This window comes from Mollisia scopiformis, assembly GCF_001500285.1.
Source record: "Mollisia scopiformis unplaced genomic scaffold LY89scaffold_12, whole genome shotgun sequence".
NCBI classification, from domain to species: Eukaryota; Fungi; Ascomycota; class Leotiomycetes; order Helotiales; family Mollisiaceae; genus Mollisia; species Mollisia scopiformis.
In genome coordinates, this window is record NW_017263592.1 from 715,041 (window position 1) to 734,087 (window position 19,047).

The 19,047-nt window shown below is 49.0% G+C and overlaps 8 protein-coding genes across 8 annotated transcripts; 4 read left to right on the forward strand and 4 right to left on the reverse strand.

Moving 5' to 3' along the window:
- Positions 1-2,357: 2,357 nt before the first annotated feature.
- LY89DRAFT_553204 (HET-domain-containing protein) lies at positions 2,358-2,579 on the forward strand (the record flags this gene model as incomplete). Its single annotated transcript, XM_018208329.1, has 1 exon — positions 2,358-2,579. A coding segment is annotated over one exon (222 nt), but the record flags the coding sequence as incomplete, so codon positions are not given.
- A 320-nt stretch (positions 2,580-2,899) lies between these two features.
- Positions 2,900-4,469, forward strand: LY89DRAFT_684937 (uncharacterized protein). The gene has a single exon (XM_018214988.1). The coding sequence runs from the start codon at positions 2,910-2,912 to the stop codon at positions 4,074-4,076; it is 1,167 nt and encodes a 388-aa protein (XP_018071299.1). The 5' UTR covers positions 2,900-2,909; the 3' UTR covers positions 4,077-4,469.
- Positions 4,140-7,536, reverse strand: LY89DRAFT_684938 (uncharacterized protein). The gene is made up of 4 exons (XM_018214989.1): positions 7,251-7,536; positions 6,135-7,196; positions 5,488-6,086; positions 4,140-5,437 (listed from the first exon to the last, which is right to left on the reverse strand). Exons 1-4 carry the CDS (start codon positions 7,399-7,401, stop codon positions 4,445-4,447), a joined length of 2,805 nt encoding a protein of 934 aa, XP_018071300.1. The 5' UTR covers positions 7,402-7,536; the 3' UTR covers positions 4,140-4,444.
- A 778-nt stretch (positions 7,537-8,314) lies between these two features.
- LY89DRAFT_616615 (uncharacterized protein) lies at positions 8,315-10,659 on the reverse strand. The gene is made up of 3 exons (XM_018210772.1): positions 9,975-10,659; positions 8,951-9,877; positions 8,315-8,897 (listed from the first exon to the last, which is right to left on the reverse strand). Exons 1-3 carry the CDS (start codon positions 10,431-10,433, stop codon positions 8,490-8,492), a joined length of 1,794 nt encoding a protein of 597 aa, XP_018071301.1. The 5' UTR covers positions 10,434-10,659; the 3' UTR covers positions 8,315-8,489.
- Positions 10,660-11,809: 1,150 nt separating this feature from the next.
- LY89DRAFT_585731 (uncharacterized protein) lies at positions 11,810-12,422 on the reverse strand (the record flags this gene model as incomplete). Its single annotated transcript, XM_018209336.1, has 2 exons — positions 11,810-12,068; positions 12,151-12,422. The coding sequence occupies 2 exons, from the start codon at positions 12,420-12,422 to the stop codon at positions 11,810-11,812; spliced, it is 531 nt and encodes a 176-aa protein (XP_018071302.1).
- Positions 12,423-12,961: 539 nt separating this feature from the next.
- Positions 12,962-14,946, forward strand: LY89DRAFT_646003 (uncharacterized protein). The gene is made up of 2 exons (XM_018211903.1): positions 12,962-13,475; positions 13,545-14,946. Exons 1-2 carry the CDS (start codon positions 13,160-13,162, stop codon positions 14,792-14,794), a joined length of 1,566 nt encoding a protein of 521 aa, XP_018071303.1. The 5' UTR covers positions 12,962-13,159; the 3' UTR covers positions 14,795-14,946.
- A 408-nt stretch (positions 14,947-15,354) lies between these two features.
- LY89DRAFT_68160 (uncharacterized protein) lies at positions 15,355-16,243 on the reverse strand. Its single transcript, XM_018214331.1, has 2 exons — positions 16,109-16,243; positions 15,355-16,059 (listed from the first exon to the last, which is right to left on the reverse strand). Exon 2 carries the CDS (start codon positions 15,990-15,992, stop codon positions 15,450-15,452), a length of 543 nt encoding a protein of 180 aa, XP_018071304.1. The 5' UTR covers positions 15,993-16,059; positions 16,109-16,243; the 3' UTR covers positions 15,355-15,449.
- Positions 16,244-17,838: 1,595 nt separating this feature from the next.
- Positions 17,839-18,535, forward strand: LY89DRAFT_733946 (uncharacterized protein; the record flags this gene model as incomplete). Its single annotated transcript, XM_018219859.1, has 2 exons — positions 17,839-17,878; positions 17,949-18,535. The coding sequence occupies 2 exons, from the start codon at positions 17,839-17,841 to the stop codon at positions 18,533-18,535; spliced, it is 627 nt and encodes a 208-aa protein (XP_018071305.1).
- Between the last annotated feature and the right edge of the window lie 512 nt (positions 18,536-19,047).

Genomic DNA, 19,047 nt, shown 5'->3' on the forward strand with positions numbered 1-19,047 from the left:
GTGTTTATATACTCTGTATTGGACCGAGGAAGAAATTTAGAGTTTCAAGTAGAGACGCTTTCTGATTATTCACTACTTGTGGAAACTTCACATCGTGTTTGAAGTGAATGAGTATTGGGCTTTTTTAACAAGTGTGAAGTAAAAACGTGGCTATGCAAGTGAATATGCCCAGTTTGCTGCAGACAACGCTATGAATGTAAATTCGACAGCTTCCGCAATCTCTCCGACGAGGGGTATATAAAGAAGCTGAGAGCCACCATTTTAACTTGTTGATTCGGTGGTTGCACAGAAAGAGAGTCTTCATTACACGAGAGAAGAAATACTTCGAATCTCAAGTACTGGTATCGTAACAACTGACCAGGCGTGAAAACATTACAGTGAAAGTCTAACACTGGAAAGTACAAGTTCTGATGACAATGATTCTAAAGTTGACAGTCAAAACACGTTCGTGTGAATTGTGGTGCTCGTGATAACTTACAGGTTGAGCAAGTTATTGATGCTGCCATACTTTTGAGATACGGAGACACGATGGGTTGAAGTGACCGTAAACTATTACGGAGTGCACCTGGGAAAGCCAGAAATTTTTTGTCCCAACGCCTCGTTGAAGCTATTTTTACCTCATTACGTTGAAGATTGTGGAGTTTTTATACAAAAAAGGGCGGCGAGTTGTCAAAAATCCTGGCCCAAACCTCTTCCTTTCGCAATCCATTCACTTAAACGGATTCACCCATTTTGGCTTTCGCACTCCTCTTTACAGATACTTTCTGTTTGACTCAAACGCGGCCAACGCCGCCGCCTTCCAATATTCACTTCTAAACCTGCAGCAATCTTTTTACTGAAAACCTGTATATATACTCGCTTCCACACACCGCCTTTCCAGCATTTTGACAAAGACGAAACCTTCTTCGCTTTCTTCGACTCAGGACGTCCTTTGTCTGTATAACTTCTCAAATTGCGACTGAAAAACGGTCAAACACGCTGGACCGGCTTTATCGCCCGCGCCGAAAGTGACAAACTTAAGAACAAATGGTTTTAGTTGGCAACAACAAGGTCTTTCCGATGAAGATTGAGTTATAACTTGACATGGAACCTGTCTCCCGAATTGACACTCTTAAAGTCCCAAGCACTAAAGTGAACTTGGTGATCGTAGGGCAATGAGGCAGCTGCCTACTTATTGGTTGTGAGCGAGCCTAGACTTTTCAATGGGAATTTGACTTACTTTTATATCAAGAGGACCAGTTGCAAATTTGGCGCTAACGAGGCTTTGAAGTGAATCACAAAATGAAAAAAAAAGGCAACCTTTGTAAACGCACCTGCAAACAATAGGAGAGCGCTACTACTCGCGCCAACTGGGAAAATCATCGATCGCTTCTTGGAATATGCGGAACATTATGGAGGGGAGCCGGGCTCTGCGTATGGTATCTGGGTGATATATGGCAGTGGAACTCTGGATTACGTAGATGTGGGATTGTTGTCATAGCTGCTAACTTTGTCTTGGTTCCATATCTCAAATAGGCTTTGCTGTCAAGTTGAGTTCATAGTAATTTGGGCTTGCTGTCATGTTGTGTTTGTTGCCAATAGTTGTAATTGTGGTTAGTAAAGTGCTTTCTGGGACAAAGAATGTCTGTGGTGCCGGATGAGCAGGGTTTGGTTCTGTAAAGTGCATATTCACGAAGGAGTTTTCTCTTTCTGGTCTTCACTTGCAAGATTATTGTCTCACACACTATATGATTACTCAAAGTGTGTCTCATGATAATGTTGCTCTTTCTCCGAGAGGTGAGTAACATGTGATCATGCACGAGGACTGCAAAATCTACCAGACTAAGATGATAGTTTATTCTTTCAGAGTCTCTCGGGCTTACGCATAAGCTGTATATTGAGCTACAATACAGTTCTAACTTGTATTTGATTATCGAGAATTCCATCCCAACCCACCTCATGTGATCGCTTCACTCAGGAGTCGCGCCCCCTCGCTTAACGACCCCTGTCCAGGGGTAATTCAGCCCCCACGTCCATCTCACCACATATAAACCTCCTCAGCTCCCACCCTCACTTCTCAGCCCTAACCTCAACCTCATCCAGCCCCAAACCCCAAAATGGCCTCCACCAGACAACCCCAGAAAAAAGACACCCCGCCTCCACCAGGCCAAACCTACGAATTCTACCCCCTCCCCACACCATCCCACATCCGACTCCTCTCCCTCGACCCCTCTACCTCCCACTACACACTGAACGCAGTTAACCTCACCACCACCCCACCACCAACCTACACCTGCCTCTCCTACACCTGGGCCCACCCCTCCTGGCCCAAACTAACCACTGAACCCCTCGACGTCTCCCACGCCGGCGACCGCACCGAATCCCTCCTCTGCTCCGGCCAAACCATCCTCATAACACCCAACCTGCTCTCGGCCCTCGCCCGCTTGCACGACGATATAAAAACCACGCCCATCTGGATCGACGCCCTATGCATCCACCAAGAATCCGCCACGGAACGAAGCGCGCAGGTCGCGCGCATGGACTCCATCTATCGGTCCGCGCAAAAAGTTATTATCTGGCTTGGGCCGGAGGACGAAAATTACACCGAGGTGGGGATTGAGGTTTTGTCTAGGTTAGCGGGTGTTAGAGAGGAGCAGAGGACGCAGGAGATTCCGGGGGGGTTGATGCACAGGGATATCTACACGAAACTCGGGATTAGCCCGCCCGTGAGGGATTTCGAGTGGTTGGCGCTGGGAGAGCTGTTGATGCGGACGTGGTTTCGGCGGATGTGGGTTATTCAGGAATTGTTCGAGGCGAGGGATGTGGTTGTTTATTGTGGGCGGCATGTTATTGAGTGGGCGGATATTGTAAAGGTGTCGGAGTTGTTGAGGGTTAGTGGGCTGGGGAGAGCGTTGATGGGGTATTTGGAGATGGTTACGAGTGTGGAGGGGGATGGGGAGGAGGAGGGAGAGGTGTATGTGGGTAATACGGTGACGAATCAGTGGTTGTTTGAGAGTTTGAGGGAGCAGAAGGGGGAGGTGAGACTTGAGACTTTGTTATCGTATGCAAGGTACTTTGGCGCGACGTGTCGTTCGGATTACTTCTATGCTGTGCGCGGGATGTGGAATCCTTCTTCTGCTCTCCTGAAAGAGCTCAGGGAATCGATCAAGCCCGATTACAAAGTCCCAGTCGAGGACGTATTTACGGCTGCTACGTACGCTAGTATCGTCGAAGCGGGGGATCTGAATATCCTTTGTTTGGTGGAGGATTATTCGTTAAGGGAAGCGTCGGGGATAGAGGAGAAGATGAATCTCCCGTCTTGGGTTCCAGATTGGAGTATAACGCCTATCGCGGATCCGCTGGCTATGAACCCGCGTCCGGAGAAGGGGGAGGAGCGTTGGACTGCTGGAAGATCTCTCCCCTATAGCACTCCTCTTGCGCCCATTGACGGCCATCTGGGTGTAACGGGGGTGGAAGTCTCAATTATAACTTCTACAGCAGAAGACAATGAGATTTTCGGATTACTGGAATTCCTCTCCCTCCTTTCATCTAATCCGACCCAGGCAGAAAAAATCATAGAATCTTTCTGGCGCACAATAATCAAAGATACATACCGCGATCAACCGGCCTCTGAGTCCGCTAGGAGGGCATTCAAAGGCTATCTCTCTGCTCGCGTTTATGAACTTGGAGAAGAGACTGAAGGAATAGAAGAGCTTCTCAATGAAATTTCGGTGAGAGATAAAAGTGGAACGATGCCGAGCTGGGAGGAGGTAAGCGAGGTTATCGAGAAAGAAAAGGGGGATAGGGAGTTCAAGGGTGTGAATGAGGAGGAGAGGTTCTTTGGGGAGAGTGTTAGGGTTGCGTGTGTGGGACGGACGATGTTTTGGACCGGCGGAGAAGAAGTTGGTGAGTTGGGGTTGGGCCCTTTGGAGACGAATGTTGGGGATAGGGTTTGGGTTTTGGCTGGGATGGATGTACCGGTCGTTTTGAGGAAAGTGGAAGAAGGGTGGCGGTTCATTGGCGAATGCTTTTTGGGGAGTCTTGTGGAGGGTATCGGGGGAAGGAGAGGGGAAGTGAAGGATGCTGTATTGGTGTGACAAAGAGGGACATGGGATGGAGAAAAGCAGGTACAAGTGGAATCGGACAGGGGAACGAGGTTGTTTTATTTATAATGCCAAGAGCTGACAGCCTTTGTACTTAAGATAACGCTCAAAGCGGACTAGTGTTCTAATGCGTGCTAGGATCGCGTTTTTGGTTATGGACTTTGAGTAGGCAAAGTATTTGGATACTCATGTTAAATATCATCTCATCTCGAAAGTCTGGCTAGAAAAGAGAGTTCTTGCTGATGTGAGGTGGCCATTCAGGACCGGAGATTGATCACTTAGCGAAGTACGTGCAACAGACGACATCTTCGGAGAGAGATGCTGTGAAGGTCTGTTCAAAAATTACTCAACTATGCAAAATCTCAAGGTTTCTTCGTCCCCCCACTCGTGCTCTTACTCTTAATCGGACTCGACCCCACAACCTTTTTCCTCGTCTTCCCCACCGGTTTACACGCAGCTTTCCACGGACAGATCCCCTGCCCCGGCTCGACCGTCGCCTTATTCGCCGTCTGGAAGATCGCCAGTCCATCCGTACAAACTGCTCTATTGGGCCCACACAGACTCTTCAATTTTGTGCACCCGGTAAGGCATTGTCCGCTGGTGACGCCGCACGCGTCGGTGAAGTTCACGCAGCGGCGACGGTCGCAGTTCACGTTGGATAGGCAGGCTTCGCTCGTTTCTTCGGCGATGCAGTCCGAATCCGCGTTGCAGGGTGTGGGCGGGTCTGAGAGCGCGGAGGGGATGAAGTCGTAGAGGGTGGTGTCGGTGTCGAGGTCGAGGAGGGAGGTATTGGTGATGCTGAGGCTGGAGGCTATTTGGCCCATTGTTAGGACTTGGGGTTTCGAGACCGTGCCGTTGGGACCGGTGATGAAGTTTGAGGGAGCGTTGGCGGCGGTTGCGAAGCCGGTTGAATTTGCGACGCAGAGAGAGGGGTTGGTCCATATTGCGTCCGCGGCGTATTTCCAGAGGAGGGTATAGTTGAATACTGTGTTGATAGTATAGAAAATTCTGCAATCAGCAGCTTCGAAGGCAAATTGTAAAGGTGTTGTTTCGTTGATCCTGACTTGGTCACGGAGATTGACACTAGCGTAAGTCACGAACACATCTCCAGTATCGGAGCGGTTGGGAAGGAAGTTTTGTTCGGGTGACAAGTTTTGTTGGAGGACTGTCTGAACGGAACTGATACTGCCGTCGAGGTTGTCTGTATCGTATTGGATTGCTCCTCTGGTTCCGGCTGGTGCTTGCATTGGGCCTGTTGTTGGACGACCACCGACTGCAACAACGCGAACACCGGCTTCATGATGCATCATTTCCATGAATAGGGCACATGAAGAGGCACAAATACCATCGGACAGCTAAGAATAATATCAGCCCACCATCCAGAGGAAACTAAGAGAATACTCACCATAATGATATCCTCCGCCGCAAAAGGAGGCGCAGTACTCGAAGCCGCCTTCTGATCACTATACCCAAACACCGTAAAATTACTAACAGTATCATCAAAACTCGCCGCCACAAAATCATCACTATTCAAATCATATCTCTGCGGAGTCGTAAAGAAATCCCCATCAATCTCCGACGGACCGAAGAACTCTGACCAGGAGGCAAAAGTCTGGTTCGTGTTCGCATTCAGTTTGGTAGTAGCGACCCATTCGCTGTCAACCAGCTGATAATATTGATCGTCATCTGTATCTGTCGAAGAGAGATTTTGGAAGACGGATGTGAGAGTTTGGCCCATGACGTTGGCAGGAGTGGTGGCCCGGAGACGAGAACCGCCATAAGGGTCGATGTTGGGGAAGAAGTGCTTGAACGTATCGATTGCAAGAAGAGGTTCTCCACCTTCGTTGGATTGGAGATCGACAACGATCTTGGTCATTCCTGCTGCTTTACTGCTTGTGATGAATTCGGCGATTGCGGCATCAAAATCCGCTAAGCTGTCATCTGTTGGAGTGTAAAAGTTGGGAATGCTGAGAACGGCAATAGAATCATTTCGGAGGAAATATCCTGGGCCTGTGTTAGATGTGTCCTTTAAGTCGGCTCAGGGAAGATTACCTGTCACACCAGGTCCATCATCGACCAAGTCCGCTTGCGCAACATCTGCACAAGCAGGATAGAAGTCAGAACCCAACCCAATACAGCTCGAAACCGCAGTCGAAGTCGCCGCCGAAGCAGCTGTCTCCGTTGCCGTCGTAGTAACAGCAAACCCTCCTATCGAAATAATTGCCCCTCCCAGAAACACCTCGGTAACAGTCGACGTCCCACTCGTCGACAGAACAGTCGACGTGGCCTCTGGCGCATCCGACACACTCGCCGACGAAGCCGTGATATTCACCGTATTATTATCAATCAAATCCGGATCATACGAATCGGGATAAATGCCCAGAACGAAAAAATTGAAGAAATCCCCTCCGGTTTCCAATGGTCCCGTATTTCCCTGGCTATAGTAAACACCTAGGAAATACTCCGTGATCGAGGTCCCATTCTCGAAAACGAAGGTAATGGTATCTCCAGGGTAGAACGTCGAATCCCCAGTAAAGATATTAGGCGCATCCTGGATACCCTCTGCAGCGCTGAAGAAGAGCTGGTTCCAGTCTGTGTGAGCCTCTAGACCTCCTAGACTATTCATAGCAGCGAAGTTCTCTAGATACGTAACGACGTTCTGGCCATTGATAGTCGTAATGGGAGATGGAGTGAAACTTCCATCTCCGTACGCGATATCTGTTGCGATATACACTTTCGGGAGCTGTACGCCATCTGTCGAAACCGAGACTAGATCCGTTGGACTCCCGAAACTGAATGCTGCTAGGATGCCAGAATCCAGCACTAGATGCGAATCGTGAGCTGCGTAAAGGAGAGCAGCGAGCGCGGCCTCGAACTCGTACTGATTTTGAAAAACAGCATTGTTGACGCCAGCTTGCAGTTTCGCTAACCCGACTACGAGATCTACACCTGGCTGTTGATAGCTTGTTGGCGGGTCCTTGAGGTATTGAAGCGTGCTTTGGAATTGGATTGTGTCGTTGTAGTATTGGATGAAATCGGTAGCGACTGCGGGGTTGAAGGGGACGCTGGTCAGACATTCGTAAATGAGACTTGCGTTAAAGACTGCATTTTGATCTTTCGCACCGTTAACATTTTGCTTTCTAGACAAGTTCAGAGAATTCAACTAACTCGGATCATTGGACCTAGGATCATTCACAATATCGCCACAAGCCGTCGATTGAGGGTTCCCCGCGCTCGCTGTAGCAGTAGGCGCCGCATTCGAAACCCCATACACAAAAACAGACAGCAACAACGCGCGAGGTAACGGGAAAAGAAGCATCGCTGCCACAGTATCAAAGGGGAAAAATATCAACGAATGGATGCCATTTTAAAGAGCGAAATCAAAGAAAAGGAGACACAGTCAGACAGAAAGAGCCGCAGCAGAAGTAGTTTTAATTCTGACCATCATCTAATCTTTTTTCAGCTGTGCGGCACAGCGTTCCATCGCGGGTCTGACGTTTAAATCCTTCCTTCCCGCCCCGCAGGGCTGAGCCCCTGAAACTAATTTCCGGCGGCCCAGATGATTGGAATCGGTTACGGTGGGTCCAATCGAAGGATCAGAATGCCGCATTCGGGGTGCGCATTTTCTGCAGGTACATGGATGCGCATATGAACGGATTTTGGTGATATTGGGGGCGGAATAATGCTGTATGACCCCCAGGATGTCGGATTTCGTAATATTTATGCTGGAGAACGGCGCAGGTTGGGACATACCGTGTTTAATGAAAAGGTCGGAAACCCACTTGAAACTTTTCCTAAACAACAAGTTGTTTGCTGACAAGAGGACTTTTGGTAACTTCGAGGCTTTGAAGAGTGGACAAACGTTTGTTTGATAATAATGTCCCTGGTACATGCATTTACAAAAAGACAATACTTGAGCCCAAGTCAGACATTCGGACTAGAACATGGATTTCAAGTAGCATGCGTTTGATGCATTGCTTAAGTCCTTTGAGGGAAAACATTGGGGGGGTGCTTGTGAGGAGTTAGACGAGGGAGTGTGGTTACTCAACAAAACGAAATACGGATAACAATGAATGAAGATCGACAATAGTAGTATCCCGAGCCAAAAAGACGGAAGAGGGGGTTGTTTTGAGGCTCACTTAAGCTGTGGATTAAATCCTTCAAGCGCATGGCTGAGAATCAAATGGCCTCCATAGCTGGAAAACAACAAAAGAAGAGAAAAGTAGAACAAACTGCTGTATATATAGCTTCCAACATATGCGTACTCGTACAACGTCAACCATATATCATCAACATTACCGCATCATCATCCGAACCCGGTATCAAACAAATGTCCCACCCTCTGCTCAAATCATCCCAAACCTTTTCCAAACACAACAAACCCCAAAACGCCTCCCTCCCTCTCCTCTAAATCTTCGGCGCAATACTCAAAACAACCCACCTCACCCGACCCTCCTCATCCTTCAACGGCGTCCAATGCGTAACATACCTCTCCTCCACCCTCCTCATGCCCTCGTCCTTGCCCCCAAACCAGCCCGTCCCCTTCCTCTCCTCGAACCCCGTTAGCAACCCCGTCTCCACACTAACCGCCTTCCCCACCTTCAGCGACTCTCTCACTGAATATCTAAACGCTTTAGCTGCCGAGGATGAAGAAGCAGAGGATGTGTGCTCTGAGAGCACTTTGAAGATGTCTTTGTTGTAGATGGGTGCGATGGAGCCGTTGGGCAGGTTGAGGCAGAGCATGTCGATTATGCCTGGGGAGTAGTGCTGGATTGAGAGGCCTTGCGTTTGAGGGTTCCAGGTCATTATTACGTACTGTTAACTCGTTAGCATCAGCTCAATGTGAATGGAATTCGAGTGAGACGGACCTTGGAATAAGCGGTATAGAAAGCTTCGACTTGAGTCCTAAAACTTAGTTTCCCGACTCGCTTGATTAGTTCTTGTTCCATTCCTGCTTCTTCTCTCACTCGGACTTTACTCGAGGTTGGGAGGGAGGATGCATTGTATTTCCTCCAACTCTTGAAGAATGCACTTCTTGGCTTGGGACCATAATTCGACGGCTGGCTCCGGACACTTGGCGGTTTGTTCCTTGCCATTTCATCCAACTTGTCCAGTTCATCATCATTGACGCTTAGTACTCGAAGCACATCTGTGCAAGAATGTATTGTCGTTGAGCAGTTGATTTGTCCGCCCAAGAAAAACGAAACTTCTCCACGCTCATTTAGTAACGGAGAGACATAAAGCAGATTCCAGAACGGATCCCCGTTCTTGCGATAGTTGAGCAGGAGTTCTACCGTCTCCTCGCAGCTATCGATCGAAGCACGTAATCGTTTTGTAGATTGAGAATCCGTCTGCTCTCCTTGTAGGAACCTGCAGTTCCGAGGTATGATATCCTTCCTCGTGTAGCCAGTAACCGAAACAAAACCATCCGATGCGAATGTGATTGGGTTATCGGCAATGGTTGGATCGGTCAAGCAGAAGCAGTCTCCTAGTCCTTGAAATCTTTCTCTATGATCTGCCAATGCCATTGTAGCCTGTGCCGTGACTTGATGTTTGACGAATCGTGGGTATATGTCGCTTGCTAGCAATTTCTCAACGTGTTCTTGTGCGTTGATAAATATCGAGTCCAACGTGGGTAGGGTGAACTGGGTACTTTGTCGGATATCTGCAGAGACGCGTTTGATGAGGTGATGCGAGATATTGACTTGACGTGGGGCTTCGGGCGAGGTATATGTGTTGTGTATCGAAGCCAGGGTCTGAGTAACTTCGTCGAGGAGACGATTGTACTTGTCAATCTGGGGATAATTAGCCACTGAAAACCAACCAGAATTGTATACGCTGAACGGAGACCAATTGATCATCCCAAATTGGTGAACAGAATTGTGTTCTTACCTGCTGCAAAAATTCCATATTCTCCCCGCACGCTCTACTCTGACAAAAGCGAAGAAATCGGTGTGCTGTAGTAGGATTGTGAAGGACAATTTGGAAGACTTCCCAGCTAAAGAAATCCGCCATATTGTCACGACCAGGCGCAGTCACCACCGCAGTCTGTCCGCTCCTGCTGCTTCCATCACTCTGTCTCATTGATTTCTTCTTGGGACTTTCTCTCTCCGCCCCACGGCCAGAAGACCCCGCGCGCTGATCGTCATAGGATGAATGAGAAGTTGGTCTCATGCCGTTCTCTCTTCTCGGACTTCCTGAACTCTGGGGAAGTGGGGGTAGAGGTGATGTCCTGTTAAGACTAATATTTGAGTGAGTCTTGTTGTCTTGTGCATTTACAGGCTGAAGAGACTGTCCACTCTGGATAACTTGATCAATTGAGTCTGGCTGTTGAGATGGTGGATATGCCATGATGAGGGGTCTGCAGAATTGGACTGATGCATGAGAAGGATGGAAACGCAAGATGGGAGAATGAGCGGGAACTCATCTTGAAAGGAGGGCGCACCAATGCGGAGAGGTGTGAAGGCGGTTCGGTTCTACGATCGGAGAAATCCTTAGCATTTGTAAGTAGTGTCGTTGGGCTCTGGTGGGATAGCTTCAGGATGACGACCGATTGGACGACTGAGATAGGTGATGGTGGTGCATGTCACACATTTCATGAACTCAAATCGTTCTGAAGTTTTCTACTCTTCAGCAGAAGTTTGCTGTTGTGGACGATGATCGAAATCGGAACCAGGAACCAGGTCCGGGTGAACTGCATGATGGATGCAAACCATCACCAAATGGGAATGCTCGAAACGAATCCCACAGAATCTGAACCGAAATGGACATTCTGCCGTCTTGTGTCGAGCCGAGGACATGCCTGCTGATCCAGACCGACTTTTCTCTGCGAGATTGAGTTTCTGCTCTGTAGGCACAGGCACCATCATGTAAGTAGCCAGATCGTAAGATTACCACCTGTGCATCAAGATCATCGCGATGGAAAGTTTAAACCAGCTCGGATCTCTCGTCGGCTTTGTGATTTTGAGTTTGACGCAATCTTTGGATGTGCATGGATCCAGAAGTGTTGTCCTGGTTGCAACGCAAATGCAGGGGCTCGGGGGGAAGCCGTGCGAGGATTTGGACCCTGTGCCTTGGCTTGTCGTCTGAAGATCGCTGTGCTCGCTTGCTGCCGAGCTGACATCTCATTAAGTATCGCTATCCCGACGATATGGGACGAATCTGGGCGGATCGAGACGTATATTTGCTTTTTCAGTGTATCGAACTCGATTCCTTCCTCTAATTGGTTTCATATCGACTAACTCAAGATCCCGCTTTTCGTTATTCTTCACTCCATACTTATCTTCATGGATGCTCATCCTTCACACTATCCAAGCATCATCCTTTCACTTGAAAGAGGTCTGAGCGCGATAACATTTTACTCCCGTCTGTGCCACGCAGCATAGGGCGACAAGATCTCGGTATTGTATACTTAGTGTTTTCAACGTCCATGCAGCCATCAATGATACCGAATCTTGAGCCGATAGCTCTAATTCCCAAATATCCCCCACTTGGCCATGTCATACTGGAAGTGTCGAGGATTCAGAGGACATCCTTCCTTGTACAATATAATATAGTTCAATAGCTCCAAATTCTGACATGTTGCAATCTGACTCAGAGGAACACGGCTCTTGAAGAAAAATTCGGTTCAAGATGCCATACAATGGTATTATACATTATTATTATCATCGGTCAAGGCTTACCTGAACACCCAGGCTATTCCACATCCAACAACATGCACCGTCTACTCATATTATCTCTCCCACTCCCAACCAATTTCTCATCAACATCAGACCTCCGGCAAGGACAATACCCATAATCGTCACCAGAATCCACCAGAGAACCTCTCTTCGTTTCTTCGAACTCGTCATCCACTCCCTAAACACTTCAAACCTCCCCATCCTCTCCTTCCTATACGTACAGACTTTCGTCTCAAACACCAAACACCCTCTCCCACCTTCCCTCGTCTCACACTCTCCATGTTCTCTTCTCCTCTTCATCAACAACCTATTTCCAACCACATCAGCTCAATTCTCCTACTCTCATCACCACCCAAGACACGAAGAACAAAAGAGCGAACAAAACTCACCTAACACTCCCCCTACAAAACCTCATATCACTCCCCAACTCACATCCCCTATCATGCGGACAATCCAGATGCAGAATCCTTCTCTTAATCAACCACTCCACCTTCAGATTCACCCCCGTATACACGAACCCATAGAAATGGCGACTGGTATGTTTCAAGCTCAGCGCGTCGGGGTAGGTCAAGTAGCTCGCGATCTGGAGGTGCAGTTCGGTTGGTAGGTCCATCAGGCTGATTTTCTTTTCCTTCTCTATTGCTTCCGCCGTCGATATCATCGTAGTGGTCTTCATCTTTGGTACGAATATGGAGAGTGAGATGAGGTGCGAGGTGAGGTTTTTCTCTTCTCTGACACGAGGTGTGTCACAATCACGTGAATGGTCTTCGAAGTGGTCGGTTTTGGTGTAACGTTGGTCAACTTGGAAGTTTGGAAGTTGATGCAGGTACAAGACGAAGCGAAACTCGAGAGAATATATGAAAGTGTCTGCCTAGCCTCACCGAAATTGTTCACACGTTTAGGTAGCCGTGAAAAGTGAAGAAAAGACGTCAAATCAAGCCTCTTCGTGTTCTGCGGATCTGAAACGTGGGGATGGGGCCCATGTGATACGAGGAAGTTTTGTCTTGAGTGTTGGAGATTTTCAGCCTTGTGGGATTATTTTTAGTGTCAGGTACGAGGTTGATTGGATGCGGTGCTTTGTTTAGAGACATTTTGATCTTGAAGCCTAGACGAAAGGAGTGGAATGTCGGACCAAGGCAGCCACTTTCGAGGTACAGAATTTAGATGCCTGGACTTCGCCACAATAGTACAGCTGTATGATATCAAGCCATCAGGAACTTCGAGGACGAACAAACTATTGTCCCAAGAAACACAAACCCCGGCTTCCCGTCCCAAGTCCCTCACGTGCTGTCGCGTCGCGTTCATCCGACATGCGCGCTTCTCGCCGTCATAGATAGATAGATACTCTATAAACCACCACCTCCACGCCCAATGGCCTAAACAAACCCATCACCCGGCATGGCAAGCCCTGCCCTCCCCCTCGAAGACAACAACGACACAGACTACGGCTCCGACTTCTCCGCCGGCGAAGAAGAAATCGTCTCCCGTCTCCTCTCAGGCGCTTCTCCCTCTCCCGCTATCATCATCGAAGAAGACGACAACCCGATAACAACAGAAATCGAACACCATGACACCGCGCAGACTCTTCGTCTCCCTCGCCTCCCCACGATCACTGGGGAACGGAGTCCGTTGTTTCAGGCCGCGAGGGCAGCAGAGCAGGTCGCAGAGCAACTCAGCCGCGTCGTTGCAGCAAAGGGAGAGCGGTATCCGGACTGTGAGCTTCCTTCCCTCCTTTTCCTCTCACATATAGTGGTAACAGATCTGACTGACGCTCAGCGATTAGTGAGTACCCCGCTCCGAGAATCTACCCCAGAAACGCAAGGGACGGAAACACAAGCGACAGAAGACCCCAATACGCCCGACGCGAGATCCCCGCTCGAACGCTTCCGCACGCAGCCCAAGAAAGCGCTGTCGGTGACGGATCTGGTGTCGCCGGCGTGGTGCGAGTTGCAGTACTGGTACACGCTGACGAAACATGGGCGGAAGCGGCAGACGGCTGCGATGCGGGAGGGGAGCCGGGTGCATAAGGTGCTGGAGGAGCAGGTGCATACTACGGTGCATGTTAATATTGAGACCAAGGAAGATGCGTGGGGCTTAAGGATTTGGAATGTGATACAGGGGTTGAAGACTTTGAGGGATACGGGACAGACGCGGGAGTTGGAGATTTGGGGGACGGTGGATGGGTTGGTTGTTAATGGGGTTATTGATGAGTTGTCGTATGTCTGTCCGGATGCTGAGCTTGAGGAATCGGTGGAGAATTCGAAGAAGCAGGATGAGCCCCCTGCGGATCAGACTACTATTGCGGATTTCTTCAAAGCGGCAGGGAGCTCGATATTAGAGGCTACGAGACCGAAACGGCGGTCTCAAAGCAAGAAAGTCTATATCTGCGATGTCAAGACTCGAGGCGTCAAATCCATACCCTCAGCAGCAGCTTTCAAGCCAACCAGGATCCAACTCATGCTCTACCACCGCCTGCTCTCCCTCCTCGCCACCAACAACGTCGATGTCTCCATCCTCGCCTCTCGCTATAACCTCGACGCCTCGAAAACATTCTCAGACTCCTTCATCGCCCAAGTAGGAAGCCTAAACGAGGAATTCTTCTCCGCCCAAACCTCTCCGGCTCAAAGCCAAGAAAGCTCACAGCCCTCATCGTCTCAAGACTCCATGACCGTCCTCCTAGAACACAATAATCTCTCCGCGCTCTGGTCCCTCATGATCGCCGAATTCCAGCTCACGCTCCCGGACGGCGCTTCTTCGTTAGGCGGTGTGCTGAAAGCAGAGTACAGATCACGCAACGATGGAGAGGTGGTGGGGAGTAAGACGTTCTTGATGGATGAGGAAGAGTTGACGAGGTATGTGGAGAGGGAGATGCAGTGGTGGAAGGGAGAGAGGGAGCCAGTTGGGGTGGTGGTCGAAGAGGCGTTTAAGTGTCGGAGTTGTGATTTTGCGGACGGGTGTGAGTGGAGGTTGAAGAAGGTTGAGGAGGCGAGGGAGAAGGTTAGGATGAGGAGAAGGAGGAGCTCGAATGTTTGATCAGAGCTGGGCGTTCGAGGGCATGCATATTCGTGGGATGGCGTATATACAATGAGATAATGACTTTGTACAATTTGCCGACATTTGGATTTTTGATTGTCTCAAGTTGGTCAGGACAATTCACAACAGGTAAGTACTCACTTTCAAATCTCACTTACCTTTCAATCATAATCCTCTTTTCCGTCTAGAAAGTTGAGAAGGAAAAGCTCAAACATTTGTTGGACTTCCAGACATTCAGTATGCGGCGTTTTTATGAATAGCGTATATACAATGTAAAGAATAGCTATATACATTCCCAACCCCATCTCCCGACATTTAACCTTCTCATTATCCCAACTTTGTCGGAACAATCAACAACACATAAGTACTCACCCCTAACTCTCGCTTGTCCTTTCACCCCTACTGTCTTTTCTATATTGAGACATGAGGGGAAGTGAAGTTCAAATGTTCGAAAGATTCTGGGCATTCGGTAAAGAGGATATTTGTGGAAAGGTGTACCTAGGTATATACAATAAAAAAATAGCTATATACAGTACATTTCCAAACCCATTTCCCGACATTTCGAACTCCCAATTGTCCCAACTTTGCCAGACAATCAACAACACATAAGTACACCTCCACAAACCTCACTTTGCCCATCCATCCCAACCCTCCACTAAACAGCCCTGGGCGTCGGCGTCGCCGCATTATAAAAATGAATCGTCTCATCCACACACCCACTCGGCGTCATATAATCATAATTCCCCAAATTAATCCACAACGACTTCTCGCCACACACCAACCACGCACTCAAATTCGGCCTCGAAATATCCGGCGTACTCCACGTCACGGCATCCCCGCTAAACACAAACGTCCCGTACGCATTCTTCGTCGTGTTGAAGCTCACCGATAGCTTGACGGCTGCGGAAGTGTTGCGTTGTACGTTGGCGTAGAGGAAGGAGGTCGAGTTGAGCAGTTGCACGAGTTGGCCAGAGATGATCTGGAATTGGCCCGCGGTGGTGTAGGTGTCGAGGATGGCTTGGCCGGGGGAGTAGAGGGGGCGCGATTGCAGGTATTTGTGGAAGTTGGGGGATTCGACGGCGCGGATCCAGAGGTAGCCGCTTTGGAGGGTGGTTCCTGGACCGGAGGCGGATGCGGAGTCGATTACTGTCGTGGGTGTTGGGGTTTCGGGTGATGCTGTGCTTGGGAGGCATTGCATGTAGTCTGTTGGTGGATGTCAATTGAGAGCATTGCTTGGAAGCAGAAGATGGGGAGTCGTACAGTCGCTGAGACGTGTTAGCAGTAGAAGGAAGAAGAGGAAGATAGAGAACGAACCTATTCCCAGTACAAACATAACCATCAACACAACTCGTAGCTCCGGCCCAACTGATCCCACCACCTATTCTCATCAGCTCACGTCCCTCCACCCACATCACATCTCATCTTCAAACATACATTGACCATAGGCACTCTGCTGAGCAACCGCCCCCACTGCAGTTAGAGAAAGCAACACGAGAATCGACATCAAACCAGCCATTGCTCAAGCACGTGGAGGGAAATATATACAAGAATAAAATCAATGGACCACAAAAAGAAAAAAATCAAGCTTTCCTCCCCGCCTTTAAGCATCTCGGAAGATGTAATGGACTACCGGTCTGCAATAACCGGGTGCAATGTATCTCGCATTTTTCCAAATTAAGGCGGCTTCGTCAGGTACAGATTTCTGCTCTGTGTGGGAACAGGCTGATTGGCATTGCGAGCAGAGAAGTTGCGAGCCACATCGGCCTGGGAATCCTCTTGTCGTATACCATGTACGAGCTCTCACGCGCTCCGGATTGGCAGTAGGCCCTCTGGACAGAGCTCCTCACTCTAAGCGAACCGAGTGAACTAAGCTTGGCCCATCGCCTTCCAAGTTTACGGGTGCTGGACGTCGTCGTGACTGAGACTATGCGAAACCGTGCACCCTGTCCGGGCCCCTTGATATTCCCCACGTCTCCGAGCAGGAGGGACAATGGCTGCGTTGGAAAGGAGCTGTTTCGGTGGTACTCGGTATGATCGGGAGAGCTGGTCGGGTTATTGCCCCTCACTCTGCACTTCCGACAGATATCTGATTCGATTCCGCTGTCCTAGTACTCTTTTTATTGATCCAGCTACAGGTTGCCAGCGAGTGTTTAGGGGGAGTGAGGGTTGGGGATAGAGTGCTTTGCGCACGGGGACCCTGGCATTTCGGAGGAGGATTCCGGCCACGTGGATAGGGAAGCACCTAGGAGAGTACTTTTAAAGTTCAAGATAGAAGTAAGGCATTGGCATATCGATGAATATAGCTTAAATTTAGCACTAATCTGGAGTATACAATCAGCAATACAGGCTTGTGGCATTCTCTTGTCTTGGAAGTATACGTATCACGTGTAAGCCACATGACTCTATTATCTCCTCACTAATCATACCTACGTACCTTTACAAGCTGAAGCCTTGAAATTGGCGTTATACTTCAATCTAACTTAGCTGCCGACCTTCGATCCCGTAGGAGCCTCTTCCTTTCCCGGGAATTCCAGAGAACCATCCCCGACTATTGCATAGGATTGTTTACACTTACTCGAACGTCATCGTGAGACTTTGTGTAACTCTCGTTTGTGGTAGAGATCCACAGTGAAAGGTTTACCGCCATGGCTCAAAGGAGCAGTTGAGTGATTTTACAAACTCTGCCCGGTGATTGGCTGACACTTGGTATTCTAGCGCTTAGATCACTGGATGACTGAAGTTACGCCCCAGCTGCACAATTCACGCAAGGCATATTTGAAAGGTCACTGGAGGGGCTGTGTCATGACACCATGGGAGGCTGCTGAGCATGACTTGTTGGAGGGGCAGCGGTGGTGGAGGGGCAAACTTGGATATCAATATATTTCAACCTGCTCAGCTCCAACTATATCAGACATAAAAATCGATTTGCATGCAGACATACAGAACAGAAGAAGTTGAGCATTAGGTACGCTTATGTTTGAAGTTCTTGTGTATTTGATTCGAGACTAATTATTGTTGACAGGCTGATTCACACCTATTTCAATATGCCTAGGGCTACGCAACATCAAGAGGGCCATGGAGAAGGTAAGTAATGCTGCTCCATCGAGACCAAGTTCATGGTCCAAGTATAACCTTATAGACTGACGCTGGATAGGAGCAATGAATGTCCAAATCGGCAACATAATCATTACATCTGATCCCGCCTCGGCGCAGCCCCGCGCCAGTCAAGATGCTCAGACTGAGCCACAGAGAGACCTCTTGGAGATAATGTCTGGACTCGTTCCATTTCTGCCTGTAGAAATCGCGGAGCTTGTTGCTGAAGCTCAAGCTGGTCGAGTAGAAGAGATCGTTCGTGCGGTCGAGCAACAGCGAGCAATGTTGCAGAGCTTTGCTCCAACTGTGGCCATTCGAGCCGAAAACCTTCGTGGGGTCGAATCGCAGCGAGAGATTCGAGAAATGATGGAGGTCTCTGCCCTGACCGAAGCTATTGAAGCGGAGGAACTCGCTCGAGAGACAATGGAGGCCTCTGCTCTAGCCGAAGCTATAGAAGCGGAAGAACTCGCTCGAGAGATGGAGTTGCAACGCGCAACTTCGAATCGTCGTACGGACCTTCGAAATCGGTCCCGCAATCAGGCTGATGAGTCCCCCATCTCTAATCTCCAGTGGTGGCTTGCGGGTGGAAGAGGACCGTCGCCCACACGGAATCAGATGCGGCGGATGACGGTGGGGTCCTGGAGATGAGGAACTGATGCGAAGTGGAATAACTGTTGTCGCTCGCATATTGTGATGAACTTATGAGACAAGAATAACGAAACAGACATTACCTTTTATACTCCTTTCCATGTTGCTGTACACGTGAAACTGTCAAGCGCATATAGTAGATGAGCTTCTGAGCGGCTTTGGCCGCTATTGAGCAGAGCTAGGGCAACTGGCATATTTCTTGAATATCACCTCAAGTGATACTTTCTTGCAGACTTTCTTTGCAAACCATTTCGCCTCCGCGGTGCAATCATGGTTGTAAATTCTTGCATAGCAGTGATATCCGCTCGGATTCTGGTGGCCTGATCGCCAACGTGACATGGAAGATAGGGCGTAGTGCCGAACATAATAGAACTTCAATGACAGGAGTGAGGTCTCGCGATAGCAAAGAGCGCAGACTGACGGAAGAAAGATCAATTGAAGTGAAGAAGGGAGGCAGAGGAAGAACAGGAGACGTTATCTATTGCGCTGCGGGGTGAGTTGTCCGTGATTCA